The 19,933-nt window shown below is 42.4% G+C and overlaps 1 protein-coding gene and 1 long non-coding RNA gene across 4 annotated transcripts in view; one reads left to right on the top strand and one right to left on the bottom strand.

The window, feature by feature from the left end:
* Positions 1–16,408, top strand: part of ACTR2 (actin related protein 2) — a 30,874-nt gene extending 14,466 nt beyond the window's left edge. For all 3 annotated transcript variants that reach the window (XM_082216456.1, XM_082216455.1, XM_082216457.1), the window contains 7 exons: positions 118–333; positions 2,483–2,555; positions 7,522–7,658; positions 8,754–8,903; positions 11,325–11,470; positions 12,429–12,561; positions 14,992–16,408. In XM_082216456.1, coding sequence (XP_082072582.1) covers positions 118–333; positions 2,483–2,555; positions 7,522–7,658; positions 8,754–8,903; positions 11,325–11,470; positions 12,429–12,561; positions 14,992–15,162 — 1,026 coding nt within the window. In that variant the 3' untranslated portion in view covers positions 15,163–16,408. The remainder of the gene's footprint in view (positions 1–117; positions 334–2,482; positions 2,556–7,521; positions 7,659–8,753; positions 8,904–11,324; positions 11,471–12,428; positions 12,562–14,991) is intronic.
* Positions 1–19,933, bottom strand: part of LOC309528859 — a 414,370-nt gene that overhangs the window by 127,092 nt on the left and 267,345 nt on the right. The gene's annotated exons all lie outside the window — the stretch shown is intronic.

Here is a 19,933-nt window from a genome sequence, read left to right as displayed (position 1 = left end):
TTGTATTGTAAGACTGAATAATAAAAGCAGCTTCTTTTTATAGTTTTTTTGAAGAGTTGAATTCAAAAAATGGTTTTGGAAAATGTTAATTTTCCAGTTTTCATTTGTAACTTGTAGGATCTTATGGTTGGTGATGAAGCAAGTGAGCTGAGGTCCATGTTAGAAGTTAACTACCCCATGGAGAATGGCATTGTCCGGAACTGGGATGATATGAAACACCTTTGGGACTACACCTTTGGACCAGAAAAACTTAACATTGACACAAAAAACTGTAAAATACTTCTAACAGAGCCTCCTATGAATCCAACAAAGAACAGGGAGAAGATTGTGGAGGTAGGTACCTTGGAGCAGACCCTACTCTCTGTCTGAGAAAGCCCAGGTAGCAATATTCTTCAGAAGGAGTTATATTCTGTTTGGGGGCAGGGAAAACAGGTTTTATCCAGGATCATGCAGTTACCTGTGTTCAGAACCTTCTGAAATGGCAGTGGAAAGTTAGATATCCTTCAATGCTTAGGATGCTTTTCAGTGAAGTAATTTGTCCTTCGTTTCTTTACTTCCCTATGCTGGCTTATTCTTGCATGCTAAAGAGCATTTTAGGTAAAAGGACCCCTGACCATTAGGTCCAGTCGTGACCGACTCTGGGGTTGCGGCGCTCATCTCGCTTTGCTGGCCAAGGGAGCCGGCATACAGCTTCCGGGTCATGTGGCCAGCATGACTAAGCCGCTTCTGGCGAACCAGAGCAGCGCACGGAAACGCCGTTTACCTTCCTGCTGGAGCGGTACCTATTTATCTACTTGCACTTTGACGTGCTTTCGAACTGCTAGGTTGGCAGGAGCAGGGACCTAGCAATGGGAGCTCACCCCGTCGCGGGGATTTGAACCGCCGACCTTCTGATTAGCAAGTCCTAGGCTCTGTGGTTTAACCCACAGCGCGACCCACGTCCTAAAGAGCATTTTAAGGTAAAGGTAAAGGTACCCCTGCCCGTACGGGCCAGTCTTGCCAGACTCTAGGGTTGTGCGCCCATCTCACTCAAGAGGCCGGGGGCCAGCGCTGTCCGAAGACACTTCCGGGTCACGTGGCCAGCGTGATATCGCTGCTCTGGCGAACCAGAGCCGCACACGGAAACGCCGTTTACCTTCCCGCTGGTAAGCGGTCCCTATTTATCTACTTGCACCCGGAGGTGCTTTCGAACTGCTAGGTTGGCAGGCGCTGGGACCGAACGACGGGAGCGCACCCCGCCGCAGGGATTCGAACCGCCGACCTTTCGATCGGCAAGCCCTAGGCGCTGAGGCTTTTACCCACAGCGCCACCTGCGTCCCACAAAGAGCATTTTAGGCCTTGTTAAAACAAGCGGAGATGCATTTTAAATAAAAGCCCACCCTCTATTCATGTAAAAACACCAGGCAGGCCCCACAAATCACCCAGAGATGCATTTTAAATAAAAGGACACATTCTACTCATGTAAAAACACGCTGATTCCCGGAGCGTCCGCGGGCCGGATTCAGTAGGCAGTTGGGCCAGATCTGGCCCCCAGGCCTTAGTTTGCTTACCCATGCCCTAGGTGGAGATTCTTGAACATCAGTTTATTTGTATGCACTTTCCTATAGCAAATCCTGGCTTGGAACATCAATAAAGTTTGCATTTCAAGATAATTCAGTAACCATGAGAAAACATGAAGGAAATGCACTTTAAAAAGCTAAAAAAATTAAAGATAGGAACATCATATAATGCGCCAGTAGGGATAGATATAAAGTGTTTAATAGTGTTAGATGGAAGGCCTTTCATCACTTGTGTTCTGAAAACACTTCTAATTTAACTATTAGAAATTTAGTAGTCTGCAAAAATAGTTTTAGCAGTCTGTTAAATATTGACAATTTTTCAGCATCAAAAAGCAATTCATTTGTTCTGTGCTGCATATTAACTGAATTGAGATATGTTAAGTTTATGACAACTTCTTTTTGAACTTCCAAACAACTATGAGCCATGAACTATATGATGGTCCGGGAATCAGCGTGTTTTTACATGAGTAGAATGTGTCCTTTTATTTCAAATGCATTTCTGCGTTATTTGTGGGGCCTGCCTGGTGTTTTTACATGAGTAGAATGTGTCCTTTTATTTAAAATGCATCTCTGGGTTATTTGTGGGGCATGGAAATTTGTTCTTTCCCCCCAAAAATATAGTCTAGCCCACCACATGGTCTGAGGGACGGTGGACTGGCCCACGGCTAAAAAAGGTTGCTGACCCCTGCTCTAAATGTTCAGAAGATAAAAGCATTTTTTTGTACATTGAATTTTTAAAAGTATGGACTGCTTCTATGTTTGAGGGGTGGAGAGACTTGCAGCGATCTTTTTATGACCTGTAAACCACACTTTTTTTGCAAATACAGATAATGAAGTTGCCAAATAGTGCTTTGTCAAACACTGACTTAACCTATGAAATTTACTGTGCTTTCTTCAAATAAGAGATAACTTTCATTTTCCAGGTAATGTTTGAAACCTACCAGTTTTCTGGTGTCTACGTAGCCATTCAAGCCGTTCTCACTCTGTATGCACAAGGTAAGTGTAAATACTCAATAGCAGTCAGTTGGGTGAGGCGGCAGCACTCAGACTCCAGTCATTTTCTTTTTGGTGTTTACTGGAAGGAGGGCCAAGGGATTGGTACAAATGCTTAATTGGGAGTACTGGATTGTCTCCTCTGGTGCATTTGAACCTAACTGCTGCTTCACCCCTCTTTCTCTACCTACTAGAAAGCAACAAAGATACAGGTGACAGGTTGGCTGAGAACTGCCACCCCACCTTGGCCGACTGCTACTGTAAATGCTACTTTGTACTTAAGATTTATTTATGTATTAGCAAAATTAGCCATCCCAGCCCTAGCTAATGGTATCTTTCTCAAACAATGCTGTTTGGAGGCCTTGTTCAAGGTTAATTGCTGTGCAAGGAGATCTTCATGGTGTGCCACGAGTGACTATGTTACATATCCGCATGACCACTGCTCCATGTGCATTTTTCTAATCTATGGGTTGTGCTGAAGAAGATTCCAGCGAAACAGTCAGATCATCCGGGATCACTGTCCTATGTTGTTATTCACTGTCCTACGTTGGAGGCTACTATGAGGCTTGGGATTGCTACCGTGGAGGGGCGAGGGAGGTATGGCGGTGGGGGCAGATGTTATAGGCGAAGGGGATCGAGATATGGATATGCTCGTACCCCTTCCAATCTGCGCCTCATCCTGAGGGACGAAGGTAAGGTGAGCAAGGATTACTCACCTCCGTCACTGGTGCCGTGCAATACCAGGTCTATAGGCAACAAAACCGCCACCCTGCGAGATTTCTTTATCTCGCAGGGGGTTGACCTGGCTTGTGTGACGGAGACCTGGGTGCGCGAAGGGGCAACAGTTACCTTACGAGAGATGGCGCCCCCAGGTTTCTCCGTCCTCCACCAGTCGCGGACTGTGGGCCGGGGGGAGGGGTGGCATTATTAATCCGGGAAGATTGTCCTTTCAGGGCTCTACCATCGCCATCGATCCCTGGCATTGAATGTGTTGGCCTAGTGTGGGGCTCCGAGCAGAGCTTGGCTGTCTGGCTGGTGTACCGGCCACCTAGCGCACCAGCAGCCACCCTGTCAGGCCTATTGAACATCCTGTCAGGCCTATTGAACATCCTGTCAGGCCTATTGAACATCCTGTCAGGCCTATAGCGCACCAGCAGCCACCCTGTCAGGCCTATTGAGCCTCAAGAACATCTTATAGGGCTTTTATGAAAACCTACGAGATGGCGGTGAAGGCTGCTAAGAAGTCTTACTTCTCGGCCTCCATTGCATCTGCTAGCTCTCGCCCGGCGCAATTATTTAGTATAGTCAGGTCTTTAACGTCCCTTGAGGGACAGCCAAATTTAAATAACAATTTGACACACAGCTATGAGGCATTTGCGAGCTTTTTTGCGGAGAAGGTCTTGTTGCTCCGCCATGACCTCCCTGCCAATTTGGATACAATAAAGGAACTGGAGGCCCCTCGACTGTCCTCGGGTCCAGTATTGGACCACTTCAACCGGATATCCCCAGCTGATGTGGACAGACTCCTCCGAGCTGGAAAGCCCACCACCTGTCCTCTCGACCCGTGCCCGTCTTGGCTGATTAGAGCGTGTCCAGATGAGGTGCGGGCCCCTCTGGGGAATATCATCAATTTGTTCCTTGGCATGGGGACATTCCCAGGGGAACTGAAGGAGGCAGTGGTGCGCCCGCTCTTAAAGAAAACATCATTAGATCCTTTAGATCCATCCAATTACCGCCCGGTTTCGAATCTTCGGTTCCTGGGTAAGGTGATTGAGAGAGCGGTTGCTGAACAGCTTGGTGGGTTTCTGGATGAAACATCGGCTCTGGATCCATTCCAGTCCAGCTTCCGCGCTGGTCATGGGACCGAGACGGCTCTGGTTGCCCTAACAGATGATCTTCGTAGACAGCTGGATTGAGGTGGGTCGGGGCTGCTGATTCTTCTAGATCTGTCAGCAGCCTTTGACATGGTCGATCACGAACTTCTGGACCACCGCCTTGCCGACGTGGGGATCCAGGGCACAGTCCTTCAATGGCTGCGCTCGTTTCTCTCTGGTCGGGGACAGAGGGTGACGCTTGGGGGGGGGGAATTGTCATCGCCCCACTCCTTGGTGTGTGGAGTACCTCAGGTGCAATACTCTCCCCGATGCTTTTCAACATCTTTATGTGCCCCCTCGCCCAGCTTGTCCGGAGTTTTGGGCTGGGTTGCCATCAGTATGCTGATGACACCCAACTCTATCTGTTGATGGATGGCCATCCTGACTCGGCCCCAGACACACTGACCAGATGTTTGGAAGCTGTGGCTGGATGGTTACGTGGGAGCCGGTTGAAGCTAAATCCTTCGAAGACAGAGGTCCTGTGGCTGGGACGGGACGATGTGGGATTGGGGGGGCAACTCCCATCTCTTGCGGGGGCGCAATTAGTGCCAGCACCGTCCGTTAAGAGTTTGGGTGTAATCTTCGACACTTCCCTTTCCACGGAGGCGCAGATTGCAGCTACAACAAAGGCGGCATTTTTCCATCTCCGCCAAGCTAAGCAGTTGGCTCCTTACCTCTCTCGCCCTGACCTAGCCACTGTGATCCATGCGACGGTCACCTCCAGACCGGATTATTGTAACTTGCTCTACGTGGGGCTACCCTTGAGACTGACCCAGAAACTCCAGCGGGTGCAGAATGCTGCAGCGAGACTCCTTACGGGGTCTTTGCTGCGAGATCACATTCACCCGGTGCTATACCAGCTGCACTGGCTCCCGGTGGAGTACAGGATCAGGTTTAAGGTGCTGGTTTTAACCTTTAAAGCCCTATATGGCCTAGGACCCTCGTACCTACGGGACCGCCTCTCCTGGTATGTCCCAGGGAGGACCTTATAGTCTTAAATAAAAATATCTTGGAGATCCCGGGCCACAGGGAGGTTAGGCTGGCCTCAACCAGAGCCAGGGCTTTTTCGGCTGTGGCTCCAGTCTGGTGGAACGCTCTGTCCCAAGAGACTAGGGCCCTGCAGGACCTGACATCCTTCCGCAGGGCCTGCAAGACAGAGCTGTTCCACCAGGCCTTTGGCCAGGGCACAGCCTGACTCCCTCCCTCGGCAATCTTCATGGAGCTCTGGCCCAATGGTTGCCAGTGGCTTGAATTAATTAATTTTATAATGAATGATTTTAAGAGTGTTGTTTGTGCTGTACTTTTGTACTGTTTTATTGTTGTTAGCCGCCCTGAGCCCGGCTTCGGCTGGGGAGGGCAGGATATAAATAAAAATTATTGTTGTTATTATTATTATTATTATTATTATTATTATTATTATTCTTCAATTACTACTTTGGCACAATTAACGCCTAAAAAAGTTTTACAGCTTAGCCCACAGGATAGTATCTATTACGTTCTTTCAACTATAGACTTATACTTCCACGGACTTTCAAAGATTGACACACGTGTGTTCATTTGATTTCAAATATATTAGAGAATTTACAAGTGTACACATTTTGTTTTTGTTGTACTAAATCCTGTATACAGTGGTGCCCCGCAAGACGAATGCCTTGCAAGACGGAAAACTCGCTAGACGAAAGAGTTTTACGTTTTGGAGGTGCTTCGCAAAACGAATTTCCTATGGGCTTGCTTCGCAAGACGACAATGTCTTGCGAGTTCCTGCGGGTTTTTCCCCTCCCCCCCTTTTCTAAGCCGATAAGCCGCTAATAGCGCTAATCCGCTAATCCGTCAATGGGCTTGCTTCGCAAGACGAAAAAACCGCTAGACGAAGAGAATCACAAAACGGATTCTTTTCGTCTTGCGAGGCACCACTGTATCATGCAATAAGAACTGCAGTGCTATCTAATATACTGGTGTTGCTTGTATTGTTTGTTGACGAGTAACTATGAGGCAGCTCTGCCCACTGTGGCTTGAGCCACCCATCCCTACTTTAATGAGTAGCTAAAAAGCATAGCTAGTAGTACTTCTGTTCTCTAAAGTGCACTCTTTTCTATTGCTAATTGAGAGACTACTGCTAGCGCTCATAATTAGGGCAGAGAGAACACTATGACATGTATTAGTCTGAACTGCATGTTGCTTTACTCTTGGGTCAAGTTAATAATTTTTTATGGAAGCAAGCTACTTCATGTATTGATTGAAAAGGCTCAAAAGCCTACTCAACTGGTCGCTTCATTTACTTGAGACTAGAGGAAGACAACTTGACTTTTGGAGCCTAAGAGAATAAAATTTGTATCCAAATACAAATGGAACCAGGATGCATGCTTGATGAAAGTTGTTAAAGCCAGATGATTATTATAATGAGCTTGCATTGTAAAGAATATGAAAAAATGACTATTATCAGCAACATGCTCAGCTACTAAAATATATATTGCCATTCTCCATGTATTCAGGACCATCCTGCATACATGGAGAATGACAGTATATATTTTTCGTGGCTCAGTATGTTAGGTTACACATTTGAAATGCTAGCTGGTATTTTCCACTATGATGTCTTTGTTTCCTTGAAGGAAAGAAGCAAAAGCAATCTGCACCAGGCCTATAAAAGAAAGAAAGAATGTCTTCTTTAATAGGTTGAATAATAATTATTTCTACGCTGTAGTGTGAAAGCCCTAAAATGTTACAGTAGCATGCTTTCTATCTTGACACTAGCCATTCTTGATATCTTCATATGGTGGGATATAAATATAATAACACAACTGAATTTAGCTTACTTTTTTGCTCAAAGTGGACACTGTACCATGATGTTAGTTTCACAGGCTTCTGGAATAAGCCATTCAAGAAGTGGCAGTCCCAGTCCCCAATCTAGATAACTCTTCCAGGATTACACTTTCGTTGTCTGTGTCACAAGCCACAGAGAGATTTAGGAGAATCTGCTCATCCTTTCCTCTGACCTTCTCCCAGCATACAGACCAAGGCTAGTTTTGTTTCCTAGACTTAAAACTAGGATCCATATTGACATGTTCTCATGTGCTTTTGCCATTATTCTTGTTCAGGTTTACTGACTGGTGTTGTTGTGGATTCTGGAGATGGTGTTACTCATATTTGTCCAGTCTATGAAGGCTTCTCTCTTCCTCATCTCACCAGAAGACTAGATATTGCTGGTAGAGATATTACCAGATACCTCATCAAGGTAAGCTAGTGGTGTTGAATCTGAGCGGAATGCATTATTATTATTATTATTATTATTATTATTATTATTATTATTATTATTTTATTTTCAAGAAAAAAGAAAACTTTCCACATACACACTCCAATACACAATTTTCTTTTTTGTTTGTCAACTTCCCATCCCATTTTCCATGGTGATTTTGTTTTCTGCCCTTTGTTGCACCCTCTCTATCTCTTATGTCATAACAGTATTACAGCAAGTCCTAATTCTTTGTTGCTCATACTTAAAATCCTACTTGCGAATTCATCAAACTATAATATTTATTTAAATCGTCCAAAAAAGGCTTCCATTATTTCACAAAACGGTCATCAATTAATTTTAGCTGTTAATTTTGCCATTTCTGCATAGTCCCATCACCTTACCCATCCATATTTCTTTTGTGGGAATCTCTTCTTCCTTTCATTTTTGAGCATATAAAATCCCTGCTTCTGTCGTAACGTACATAAACAATTTAATCATATCTTTTTGGAACTTCTGTCCCTATAATCCCTAAAAGGAAAGCTTTAGGCTGTTTTTTATTGTATAATCACTTGAAACATATTTTTTATCTCATCATATATCATCCTCTAAAACATCCTTACTTTCCTAAAATTCCATCATATGGGAAAAAGGATCCTCCTGCCTGTTTACATTTCCAACAGTTCTTAGGAACCTTTTTATACATATTAGCCAATTTACTAGGTGTTGTATACCATCTATACATCATTTTCATATCATTTTCTTTTATAACATAACAAGCAGTAAATTTCAAATTTGTTTTCCATAACTTTCCCCACACATTTATTTCTATATTGTGTCCTAGATCCTTGGAACATTACTGATTTAACTATTTCATCGTTCATCTCCCATTTCAATAATAGATCATACATTTTTGACACCTGGAAATTTCAGTCTGGGTTATCCCCAACAAAAAGGACTGTTGTTTTTGGGAAAGTTATACTTAAACATGTCTTTCAATTCATTATAAATCATTTCCCAGTACCCTTTTACCTTTTTACATTTCCATAGCAGGCTAAATTGCTGGACTTGCCACTAATTAACTTACTTTCATGCCAGCTGCTTTTACTACGAGGATATGCCTTCAACCATTCCGCTGATTTTGAGACTGTTCGTATGATTAAAGAAAAGCTGTGCTATGTGGGCTACAACATTGAACAGGAGCAGAAACTGGCCTTGGAAACTACTGTGCTAGTTGAGTCCTACACGGTGAGTATGTCACAGGCTTAAGCTACCACACTTAGGCACTACTTCAAATGCTGATTTGAGTGAAGCCTCTTCTTCTAAAGCAGGGGTAGCCAACTCTCAAGTGACTGTGTTCTACTTTCAGAATTAAAAACTGGCAGTGATCTATCCCCGTTTTTGGGGAGTTCAGCTCAAAGTTGTTGAGGAATAGAAAAGCGCCGTTTTTATAGGAGTTTTTTTTAAAAAAGCTTTTTGAGGGGCAACTTCTGTGTGTGGGTGTTTTTTTTGGGGGGGGTAAAGGCAAGGGACAAAGGAGTGAAGTCACTCACAGGCACAGGTCAAATCTGTGTCCAGGGCAGCTGTTTACCAGCTCCATCTGGTACGCAGGCTGAGACCCTATCTGCCTGTGGAATGCCTTGCCAGAGTGGTGCATGCTCTGGTTATCTCCCGCTTGGACTACTGCAATGTGCGATACGTGGGGCTACCTTTGAAGGTGACCCGGAAACTACAACTAATCCAGAACGTGGCAGCCAGACTGGTGACTGGGAGAGGCAGCCGAGACCATATAACACCGGTCTTGAAAGACCTACATTGGCTCCCAATACGTTTCTGAGCACAATTCAAAGTGTTGGTGCTGACCTTTAAAGCCCTAAACGGCCTCGGCCCAGTATATCTGAAGGAGCTTCTCCACCCCCATTGTTCTACCCGGACACTGAGGTCCAGCACCGAGGGCCTTCTGGCAGTTCCCTCGCTGCGAGAAGCCAAGTTACAGGGAACCAGGCAGAGGGCCTTCTCGGTAGTGGTACCCTCCCTGTGGAATGCCCTCCCACCCAATGTCAAAGAGAACAACAACTACCAGACTTTTAGAAGACATCTGAAGGCAGCCCTGTTTAGGGAAGCTTTTAATGTTTGATGTATTACAGTATTTTAATATTTTTTTGGAAGCCGCCCAGAGTGGCTGGGGAAGCACAGCCAGATGGGCGGGGTATAAATAATATATAATAATAATAATAGTAATAATAATAATAATAATCTCTATGGATGAAAACAACAGCACAGAGAAAACTCCATCTTCCCTTCCAGAGATCGTACAACGATGGAGGGCGGGGCAGGAGTCTGTTTTAGCGACGCTAAAGAAAGGGAGCCGGAGATCGAGCGCGATCTACCAAAACCTCACGGGGATCTTCCAGTAGATCGCGATTGACCTGTTGGACATCCCTGTTCTAAAGTGTTCATTGTTCAAATGGGCTGCCTTGTTCCAAATTCTATTGAAAACATGTTCCTTAAGGCTTAATAAAAGCTGATGAGTCATCTGAAGACATTACCACTTGGTGTGCCATTTGCCTATCACTGTCTGTCTAACTCAGGTCTTTTATGCTCCTAACTACCTTAGACATACAATTTAACCACTTTCTTGGAAAGGGCAGGAAGCAAATGCTTCCAGTTAATGGTCATCTGCCTCTGTTTTTGCTTCGTTTTGTCTCAGCTACCTTGTTGGGGTTGTGTTTTGTTGTTTTTTAAACTGTTGTAAGACACCTTGGAGGATTTGTTGACAGGTGTGATGTAATTTTAAAATTATATCATTTAAAATTAAGAGCTGGAAGAGGGAGAAGATTGGAGTGTTCTTTTGCCAGGAGACGCAATACTGGGTCATGATAACAGCCTGTCTTGCATCAGCTGTGCTTTCTGGTCGTAAAGTCAGAGAAAAAGCCACACAACAACCACTATGGTGGCTGTAAGCGAGGCGTTAAAGAGCAGTCAGACTCCTGGAATAAAATCACCTTTTACATGTGCTTGTGGGAGGGGGACTAATTGTTTTGTTTTTGTTCTAACTATTTATTAGTGCTTTTATATTGTGCTTTTATATTGTCTTTTTCTCTGGTAAACCTCCCTGAGATCTTCAGAGAAGGGTGGTATATACATTTACCAGTGTGGTGTAGTGGTTAATAGCGGTAGACTCATAATCTGGTGAACCGGGTTCGCTTCCCCCCTCCTCCACATGCAGCTGCTGGGTGACCTTGGGCTAGTCACACTTCTCTGAAGTCTCTCAGCCCCACTCACCTCACAGAGTGTTTGTTGTGAAGGAGGAAGGGAAAGGAGAATGTTAGCCGCTTTGAGACTCCTTAAAAGGGAGTGAAAGGCAGGATATCAAATCCAAACTCCTCCTCCTCCTCCTCTTCTTCTTCTTCTTCTTCTTCTTCTTCTTCTTCTTCTTCATAATTAGAATTAGAATTCAAGTGGGGAGAGAGCCCAAACTACAAGTGCATCAAAATGAGATTTGGTAACTTTCCTCCCATCACACATTTGGACCAACTTGGGACTGCTAGAGGGGTTTCCAGTGATTTATCTAAACGCTACCAGTATTTATTTATTTTTCAAAAAAACTTTTATTATTAGTAATTTAACAGTAATTTTATCAGTAACACCAGACGTTCTGTTCCATAGCTCCCAGATGGCAGAATTATTAAGGTTGGTGGCGAACGGTTTGAGGCGCCAGAAGCTCTGTTCCAGCCTCACTTGATCAATGTGGAGGGAGTTGGTGTCGCTGAACTGCTGTTCAATACCATCCAAGCTGCTGATATCGACACCAGGTAGGACCAGGAAAAACTAGCACACTCAGATCTGTGTGAAGGTAGAAGATGGGATGGGCAATTTTCCAATGTTGCATGGATGTTGTGTTTAAAGAATCATAGAATCATAGAGTTGGAATAGACCACAAGGGCCACCGAGTCCAACCCCCTGCCAAGCAGCAAACACCATCAGAGCACTCCTGACATATGGTTGTCAAGCCTTTGCTTAAAGACCTCCAAAGAAGGAGACTCCACCACACTCCTTGGCAGCAAATTCCACTGTCAAACAGCTCTTACTGTCAGGAAGTTCTTCCTAATGTTTAGGTGGAATCTTCTTTCTTGTAGTTTGGATCCATTGCTCCGTGTCCGCTTCTCTGGAGCAGCAGAAAACAACCTTTCTCCCTCCTCTATGTGACATCCTTTTATATATTTGAACATGGCTATCATATCACCCCTTAACCTCCTCTTCTCCAGGCTAAACATGCCCAGCTCCCTTAGCCGTTCCTCATAAGGCATCGTTTCCAGGCCTTGGACCATTTTGGTTGCCCTCCTCTGGACACATTCCAGTTTGTCAGTGTCCTTCTTGAACTGTGGTGCCCAGAACTGGACACAGTACTCCAGGTGAGGTCTGACCAGAGCAGAATACAGTGGCACGATTACTTCCCTTGATCTAGATGCTATACTCCTATTGATGCAGCCCAGAATTGCATTGGCTTTTTTAGCTGCCGCTAAAGAGATGAGTATATGAAAATACAATTAAGATTCAAAGACTAGGCAGAAATGGCTACCAATCATCTGTACAGCATTTACTACTCCTGTCTTGCTGCAGAAAGACAATCCTCAATGGGAATGTTTAAGGGACAATTACTGCATCTTTAATGTTGGTTTCTGTTCCCCTTTTTGGAAGTGAAAACGTGTCTTTCACACTGGTGTCGCTGCAGTCACGCTCATTGTATACAGAAGTGTGTTTCATCTTTAGGTCTGAGTTCTATAAGCACATTGTGTTATCTGGAGGTTCCACGATGTACCCAGGGCTGCCTTCACGACTGGAACGTGAACTTAAACAGCTTTACCTGGAACGGGTCCTGAAAGGTGATGTGGAGAAACTTTCAGTAAGTAGCCTTCAAATAAATCCTAAATTATATACAGGACCGTCACTAGAGGGAGCAAGGTGGTCAAAAATAGTGTGGGACTGTCGATTGAGTTTATAAACTTTGAATAAACAACTGCACGTTGAGATTACAGTTGTTTGTGAAATTGCTTTAAGCTGTTCAGCGTCTTGGATTGTACTTAAGTACACTGTGAAGAACTTTCTAGAGTTCTCTCTAGAATGCCATCTCAGTAGAGCAATGGTGTCCAAACTTTTTTCAAAGAGGGCCAGATTTGATGAAGTGAAGGGCCGTGAGGGCTGACCCAAGCTGTTAACCTTTTTTAGGATTGAAGTTGTTGAGGTTTTTTAAAGGATTTTACCCCAGGAAATAAACTGCCACAGGGGCCGGATTAAACCGACCAGCAGGCTGGATTAGGCCCCCGAAACGGACTTTGGCCATGCCTGCAGTAGAGGAACTACTAAGTTGGAACAATGAGGAGGAACTGGTTTTGCTTTGTGTTGTTGTGCATTTCATAACATACAGTAGAAGTTTAGCTTCCTGAAGCTCTTAGTGGTCTTCATCCTTCATAAAACAATTATTTAACCCAGGATGGCCAGGGTGCTTGTTGTATACAGTCCCCTGAAGGAATTTCTGGCAGCTCCTGAAGCCTCCCAACAATGATCTTAAGACAAGAGAAAATTTTAAAATCCCCCAGCAGGCAGCTGGTCATACTGGACAGGTTTCAGCCTCTCCACTGGTCTCCTAAGCTGCCTCTTTTTACCATTGCAGAGGGGCACCTTCTCCCTTGGGTACAGTGTCCTTGTTAGAAGTTCTCAGAGAGGCTTAGTAAATGGGAAGAAGCACCGCTTCCTTGTTCCTCTTTAAGAACATCTGACAATGCCACTGGCTGAGAGCATGTATGCTGTTGTATGAGTGTGCACACATACTGGAATGTGGCCCTTGGAGGCTGGCATACCTTTAATGTGGCCCTTGAGCGGAGAAAGATTAGCCACCTCTGCTTTGACCTATCCACATCAGTGGCGTAGATTAGAAAATGTTCCAGGGCTTAATCTTTCTGTAGGAAAACATCCATTTCATGAGTTTGTTAGTACCAATGAATGGCTACTGATTGTCCAATTTATTTTGCAATCTTGGCAGTTTCAAAGTTTCTAGCTTGGTTTACTGAAAATAAGTAAAATATACCTGCTAAATTAGATCACTCTGTGATGTGAAATATTTCACCCTCTGGAAATTGCTGGGCTTTTGTTCAGGTTTCCAGAAATACCAAACACCACTGTGTTCTCAAAATTACATGTGATCTGACTTCACATTTGTGGGATCAACCTTGATTTCTTTCTTACTAGCATCAGTTAATTTTCTATATTATAAAGCTACCTGCTTTATGGGATGACTTTGTAACAGGTTGGATTTAAATGTGAATGGATTAATCACGGCATTGGTTGGGCAGCATATTTTTACAGCACAATTTTTAATACAAGTGTTTATACAAAATGTAGGTGACATAGGAGGAATGCCTTCTAAATTGTGTGCATCTAAATGTATCAAAAATATTCTTGCTTCACAGACATTGTGTATATGCAGGTTAATTGACTAAAACTGATGAACTGGTTTAAATTTGTGCAAACTGGGTTGCAACTCTACAGTATGTCATATACAGAGCTTCCAAAATACAGTGGCTTACCAATTACAGAACTTTAAAAAGCCTATATATTAACATTTTTTATATTCTAATATTTACATAATCGGTTAATTTTGTGGCTTAATACGTATATAATTAGACATCTGCATTATACTCCGCTTGCATATTGGATAAGGTCATTGATTATAAACTAGTCTCTTAGTATCTCTGTCCACAACTACTTTTGCGATTGTTCTGGATCAGAACATAAGGAAAAAGTTTCTGAGCAGAGAATACAAGGCATGCTATGTTTTGCTGGTGCTCTTGAGTCCTGTTCTACAGGGAGCCAAACCCAAAGCTGGGGGAATAGATTGGAGGTCTAATCTGTGCTATAACGCTTCAGGGAAATAAGGCAAAATGTAGAATGCTCCCCTATCTTGCCAAATGCATCCACATAAAGATAGTTTACAGATTCTCCTGCTATCTAAACCTGCTTTTTTATAATATATGTATATATCAGGGGTTGGGTTTTTTTTAATGTAATAGGCTACAAGTTCAGATAAATCCATTAGAAAAAGACAAAATTGGAACTACAGTTCAGTTTCTAATTTGCAATCTTTCCCATAATCTCCTAATTTGCAATCTTTCCCATAATCTTTTATACATGGTGTCTACTATTATTTCAGGAATGTAGTCATTGACCATCCAGAGAGAAAGAGCTGTTTGAATGCCAGTTCTGCCATTCTTAACAGGTTTTACAGCTTTGCTCCATAACCTCTAGTAATGCTGCTTTATCATCTTTTCCCATTAAGAAATTTAAGATTCGTATTGAAGATCCACCTCGTCGAAAGCACATGGTATTCCTTGGTGGTGCCGTTCTAGCAGACATCATGAAAGACAAAGATAACTTCTGGATGACCAGACAAGAATACCAGGAGAAGGGAGTACGTGTGCTTGAGAAACTTGGTGTGACGGTTAGATAAACTCTGGAGCTTGCTCCCATCGCAGCTCCAATGCTCGCATTCCTTTATTGCCAATCTTTGAACTCATTCAGCTATGTGACACGGAAAGGCCTGTCTCTGCCCTTTGACCCAAGGGCTAGGTTTTGTTCTGGTTCCTTTGTTAGATATTTTAAATGTGGCTATATTTGACTACTTAATTGGACCACTTCTCAGCAAACAAAACAAGGGCACGAATAGCCTGTCTGTCACATCGTTCCTTCCCAGTAGGCAGTTGGGTAATTCCAGTAGCTTTTTCTTGGGTTATTGCTATAATGCTGTTGGCATTTGTCTGTAGCTCATCATGGATGGAACCTTTTTTTAGCACGAGAACCTTTGGACAAACAGCTCTTTACTATCATGTGGTTGTAGTGATTTATCTTTGCATCTTTTTGCCTTTATCCCATGCTGTTCAGTGTCTTTATGTTGTAAGAACTCTGAAATCAGTGTCTTTATATCTTGCTTATGATCTCTTAAATTGGATCAAATGGCAAACATTTTTTTAAACCTTCCCCCGGAATATTTTGGGGTCTGAAATTGTTTCACGTGAAAATTGATTATGTATCCTTAATCAGATGGCAGAGTTATGAGGAAACTAAAATAGAAATTTGCCTGTCTGTTGTCGCAAATTAATTATCTTAACTGCCTGCACTTCTCTCTCTCAAATGTATATTTCTAGCTTAATGATTTGGCACTAGGTAGTTTTTTTCTCCTATGGAATGCATACAGAGCTTCTTGCATTTTTCCCCCTTTCTTTCTTTCTTTCTTTCTTTTTTTTTTTTTTTTTTGGTACTGTGATACCATCTTTCATTATCATTGGGGCTTAAAGACTTTTTTTTTTAATGGGTAACATTAGAATGTCATCTGGGACTGGATTCCTGGATATAATCTATTGAAAGTAGTATGTTTTAAAAAAAAACCTGAACTTTATTTACTGGTACAAAATTAGAGAAAAACAGAATTGTATTAAATTTGAACACACAGTAACACAGTGCCAAGTAATTATTGCTTTTTTAAAAATAAAAAAAATATAATTGTTAAATGTTATTTAAAATCACCCAGATATTTATATATGGAACTGTGAGGTAGGTTGTGAGGAATGACCTATATTTGTAGCGGTTAAAAAAACCCCACATTGGAATATTGGCATTGTAATAAACTGGTAAATACTCAAAATTTACCTGTCTAATCTTGACTCTGGGATAAAAGGAAATAAAATAAGTATTTGAAATACTGTTTCATTAAAGTCAAATGTACCACTGAAGAAAGGTATAGTGATTATTGACACCCTTCGAAGTAACATCCACCAGGCAGGAATGCCAGAAGACGAAAGCTGCTTTCTCACCAGAGCATTCTTGGTAATTTGTGGTGTTCCATACATGTGCATAAAAAGGAAAGCCTGTCAAAAAGATGGGTGAAGCAGCGTCAGACAGAAAGAAGTACAACACACACAGGGCAACTGTTCCATGTGAATAAGGGTGCCCTCTAATTTCTGTAAATATTTTCTCTTTTTATGTGTGCCTTAAGCATACCTGTTGAAAGCAAGTGCTAATGTGTGCAGTGCCTCACACAAGATGGGTTCTGCTTCAGCTAGTAGTAGCATGTACATTGTGAGTGCCTTTTGCTGGTTCCAACTCTCTCTGCTTTTCATTCCTCCTTGGTTTGTCAGCTTTTTACTCTGCCTTTTCCCCCTAGGTGAAAATCCCAAACAGGAACACAAATTACAGGGTTAACCCTTGTTTTCTACTATGAGAAGCACTGAAATATGGTAAAATAAACTAGATAACCGGTATCTAAGTACATAAGATCTACAAATGCCAACTTTGACAAGTGGATGGCAACAAACACTGACTCAGAATTGTCAGCCTTTTACTGTGTGGGAGAATATGGTGTGGGTGTTCTTGCAATAATGTGTGCTATTGAACCTCAGCATAATTTTTAGAGTTTGAGGGTAAGTTCACTCCAACATAACAGCCCCCCCAAAAAAAAATCAGAAGAGAGAGAAAGAAGTTAAAAGGCATGAATATATATAAAACGATGAAAAAGTACAGCAGTTTCACAGAGTAGTTGCTAAGATGTTGAGCAGTACTCATCTTAAATGTTTAGGGAGTTAAGAGACTAAAACTCAATATCAAGAGCACCAGCTATTTTTTGGTTACTGATGCCATCACAGAATGAGGCATATTTTTCCAACCATAAAGCTATATAGACAGTTCGAAGGCATCACATTCAGATTTTTTTAAAAAAACCCAAATCTTTTCCTGATGATGATGATATTTGTATTCTGCCCATCTGTCTTGGTTGCCCCAGCCATTCTGGCTGCTTCCAACTGAGCATTAAAAACACAGGAAAACATCAAAACATTAAAAACTTCCCTAAATTGTTTAAATGCTTTAAACAATTAAAATGGAAAAGAAATAGTTCTGCACTCATGAGAAAGGAAGTAAATAAATTCAAATGTTTTATATAACAAAACTGCTTTACATGAAAAAACTCACTGTCAATTATTCAGCTGAGCTGAAGGCTATGTATTAAAAAATAGAGTTGGATGCCTCTTACTTAAATTAATTACCTCTGTGCTGGATTGTGGCCATACAAGAATTCAAAGTGCAAGCAGTTTGCAAGATGATAATACAAACTCTTAATTTTTTTACAGGATCTGTAAAATGTGAGTAACGCTACTTGCATGGAAGTTCTTTTTCTGTAGACTCCTAGCAAGCTCCAGACTAAGGAGTTTAGCTAGTCATTTGCAGTGTTGCCAAGATAAGAGAAAGCTTAAAATGACAGACCAAATTGTCTTGATTTATGACACCAAATAACCTCAAGAAGCTGATTTCAGTTGATTCATCTATTTCTGTAGCATGAGGGTGAAAAATCTATTGCAGTAGAGATGGAAGAAATTACTTCTGACTCTAGAGACTGGGGGAAATAGGAATCCTTGCATGTAGAATAAGGCAAATTTATGTAGCAGTGAATTAAATGCTCTAGAGCCTGGGAAACTATAAAGAGAGCTGGATAAAAAATTAAAACAAGTAATGAACATTGCATAAACTAATAGCAAGAGATGAAATTTAAAGCTATTACTCATTATGTGTACAAAAAACATAAGGGATGCAAACTATAAGATACCTGGACATTTTAGCACTTCCTGTCCAGAAAAGCTTAAATTTTAGTTCAAAATGGAAATGCATCATTTCGTCTAGGAAATGTAGAAATTAGATACAGTGGTGCCCCGCAAGACGAATGCCTCGCAAGACGGAAAACTCGCTAGACGAAAGAGTTTTCCGTTTTGGAGGTGCTTCGCAAAACGAATCTCCTATGGGCTTGCTTCACAAGACGACAATGTCTTGCGAGTTCCTGCTGGTTTCCCCCCCCTTTCCCCCCCTTTTCTAAGCCGCTTATCAGCTGAATCCGATCAGCAGATAAGCCGCTAAAAGCCGCTAATAGCGCTAAGCCACTTATCAGCTGATGCGATCAGCAGATAAGCCGCTAAAAGCCTCTAAAGGCCGCTAATAGCGCTAAGCCGCTTATCAGCTGATCCAATCAGCAGATAAGCCGCTAAAAGCCGCTAATAGCAGTAATCCGCTTATCCTTCAATGGGCTTGCTTCGCAAGACGAAAAAAACCGATAGACGAAGAGAATTACAGAACGGATTCTTTTCGTCTTGCAAGGCACCACTGTACTCCATTTTGAATAGCATACTTAGTACTACTACTGTTTGGTTCTGAAAATGTGTAAGGTATGCCAACATTCAGATCAGCTGCTTGAGGGAAGCAATTTTTGCCTTCATGTGTTGGAGCTTCCAGAGCCATCAGGGTGGCTGTTGTACAAAAAAGCATATAAAACCCTAAGGGTCTGGGGTTTCCCATCCTTGCTCAATACACTGGGCCTTACGATCAGCAGGAGAGGCATCACTGAGGCTAAATTAAGCTTTCTACTTAATGATTCTTTAAGCATCAGCACACTCACGAGTGAGGCTGATACTGTATATAGCAGCACTACTAAAGGTGGGAAGGACCTTTCATTCATAAGGTCCCATGTCTTGTTTTATTGCACAAAAAGAGTATGCTTACAAAAACATTTCTGAACGGGAACAGACCTGATCTTATAACCTGATTCACACATAACGCTAAACTATAGCTTAAAAACACCTGGACAAGTGTCTTCTGTTGTGTGCTTTCTCCCTCCACTCAATCCCTTTTCAAATAACTGCAAGTACATCTTAAAACTACGAACTCTGCTTAGTAGTTGCTTGCTTCTCTAAACCATAGTGAACATCAAGCCGTGGTTAACAATCCTCACTTGTTTTGCTAAAATGTTCTTCAAGAAGCCACAGTTAGTTGAAAGCTTCAACTACCCATTTTATTGGCGGAGGATCAGGAAGCATATGACGTTATGATTCCTTCCCATAGCACTAAACTATACTTTAACATTGTGTCCAAACACAGCCTCTACATTGCCTCATGCACTTTGATAATAATAATATCTTATATCTTATTTATACCCCGCCAAGAGCCAGGCTCAGGGTGGCTAACACCAGTAAAAGTACAATAAAAACATCGGGGGGGGGGGGGACGGGACAATTTAAAATACAGGTTAAAATGCAGCTTCATTTTAAAAGAAGCCCATAGATCAAAACCATAAGGGGAGGGAAACATAAGGGTCAGACTGAGTCCAAACCAAAGGCCAGGCGGAAGAACAGCTCTGTCTTGCAGGCCCTGCGGAAAGATGTCAAGTCCCGCAGGGCCCTGGTCTC

The sequence above is a fragment of the Podarcis vaucheri genome (genome assembly GCF_965113315.1).
Source record: "Podarcis vaucheri genome assembly, chromosome: 3".
In the NCBI taxonomy this organism is placed as follows: Eukaryota; Metazoa; Chordata; class Lepidosauria; order Squamata; family Lacertidae; genus Podarcis; species Podarcis vaucheri.
Note: the sequence above shows the minus strand (reverse complement) of the source record. Positions and strands in the feature narration are given on the sequence as shown.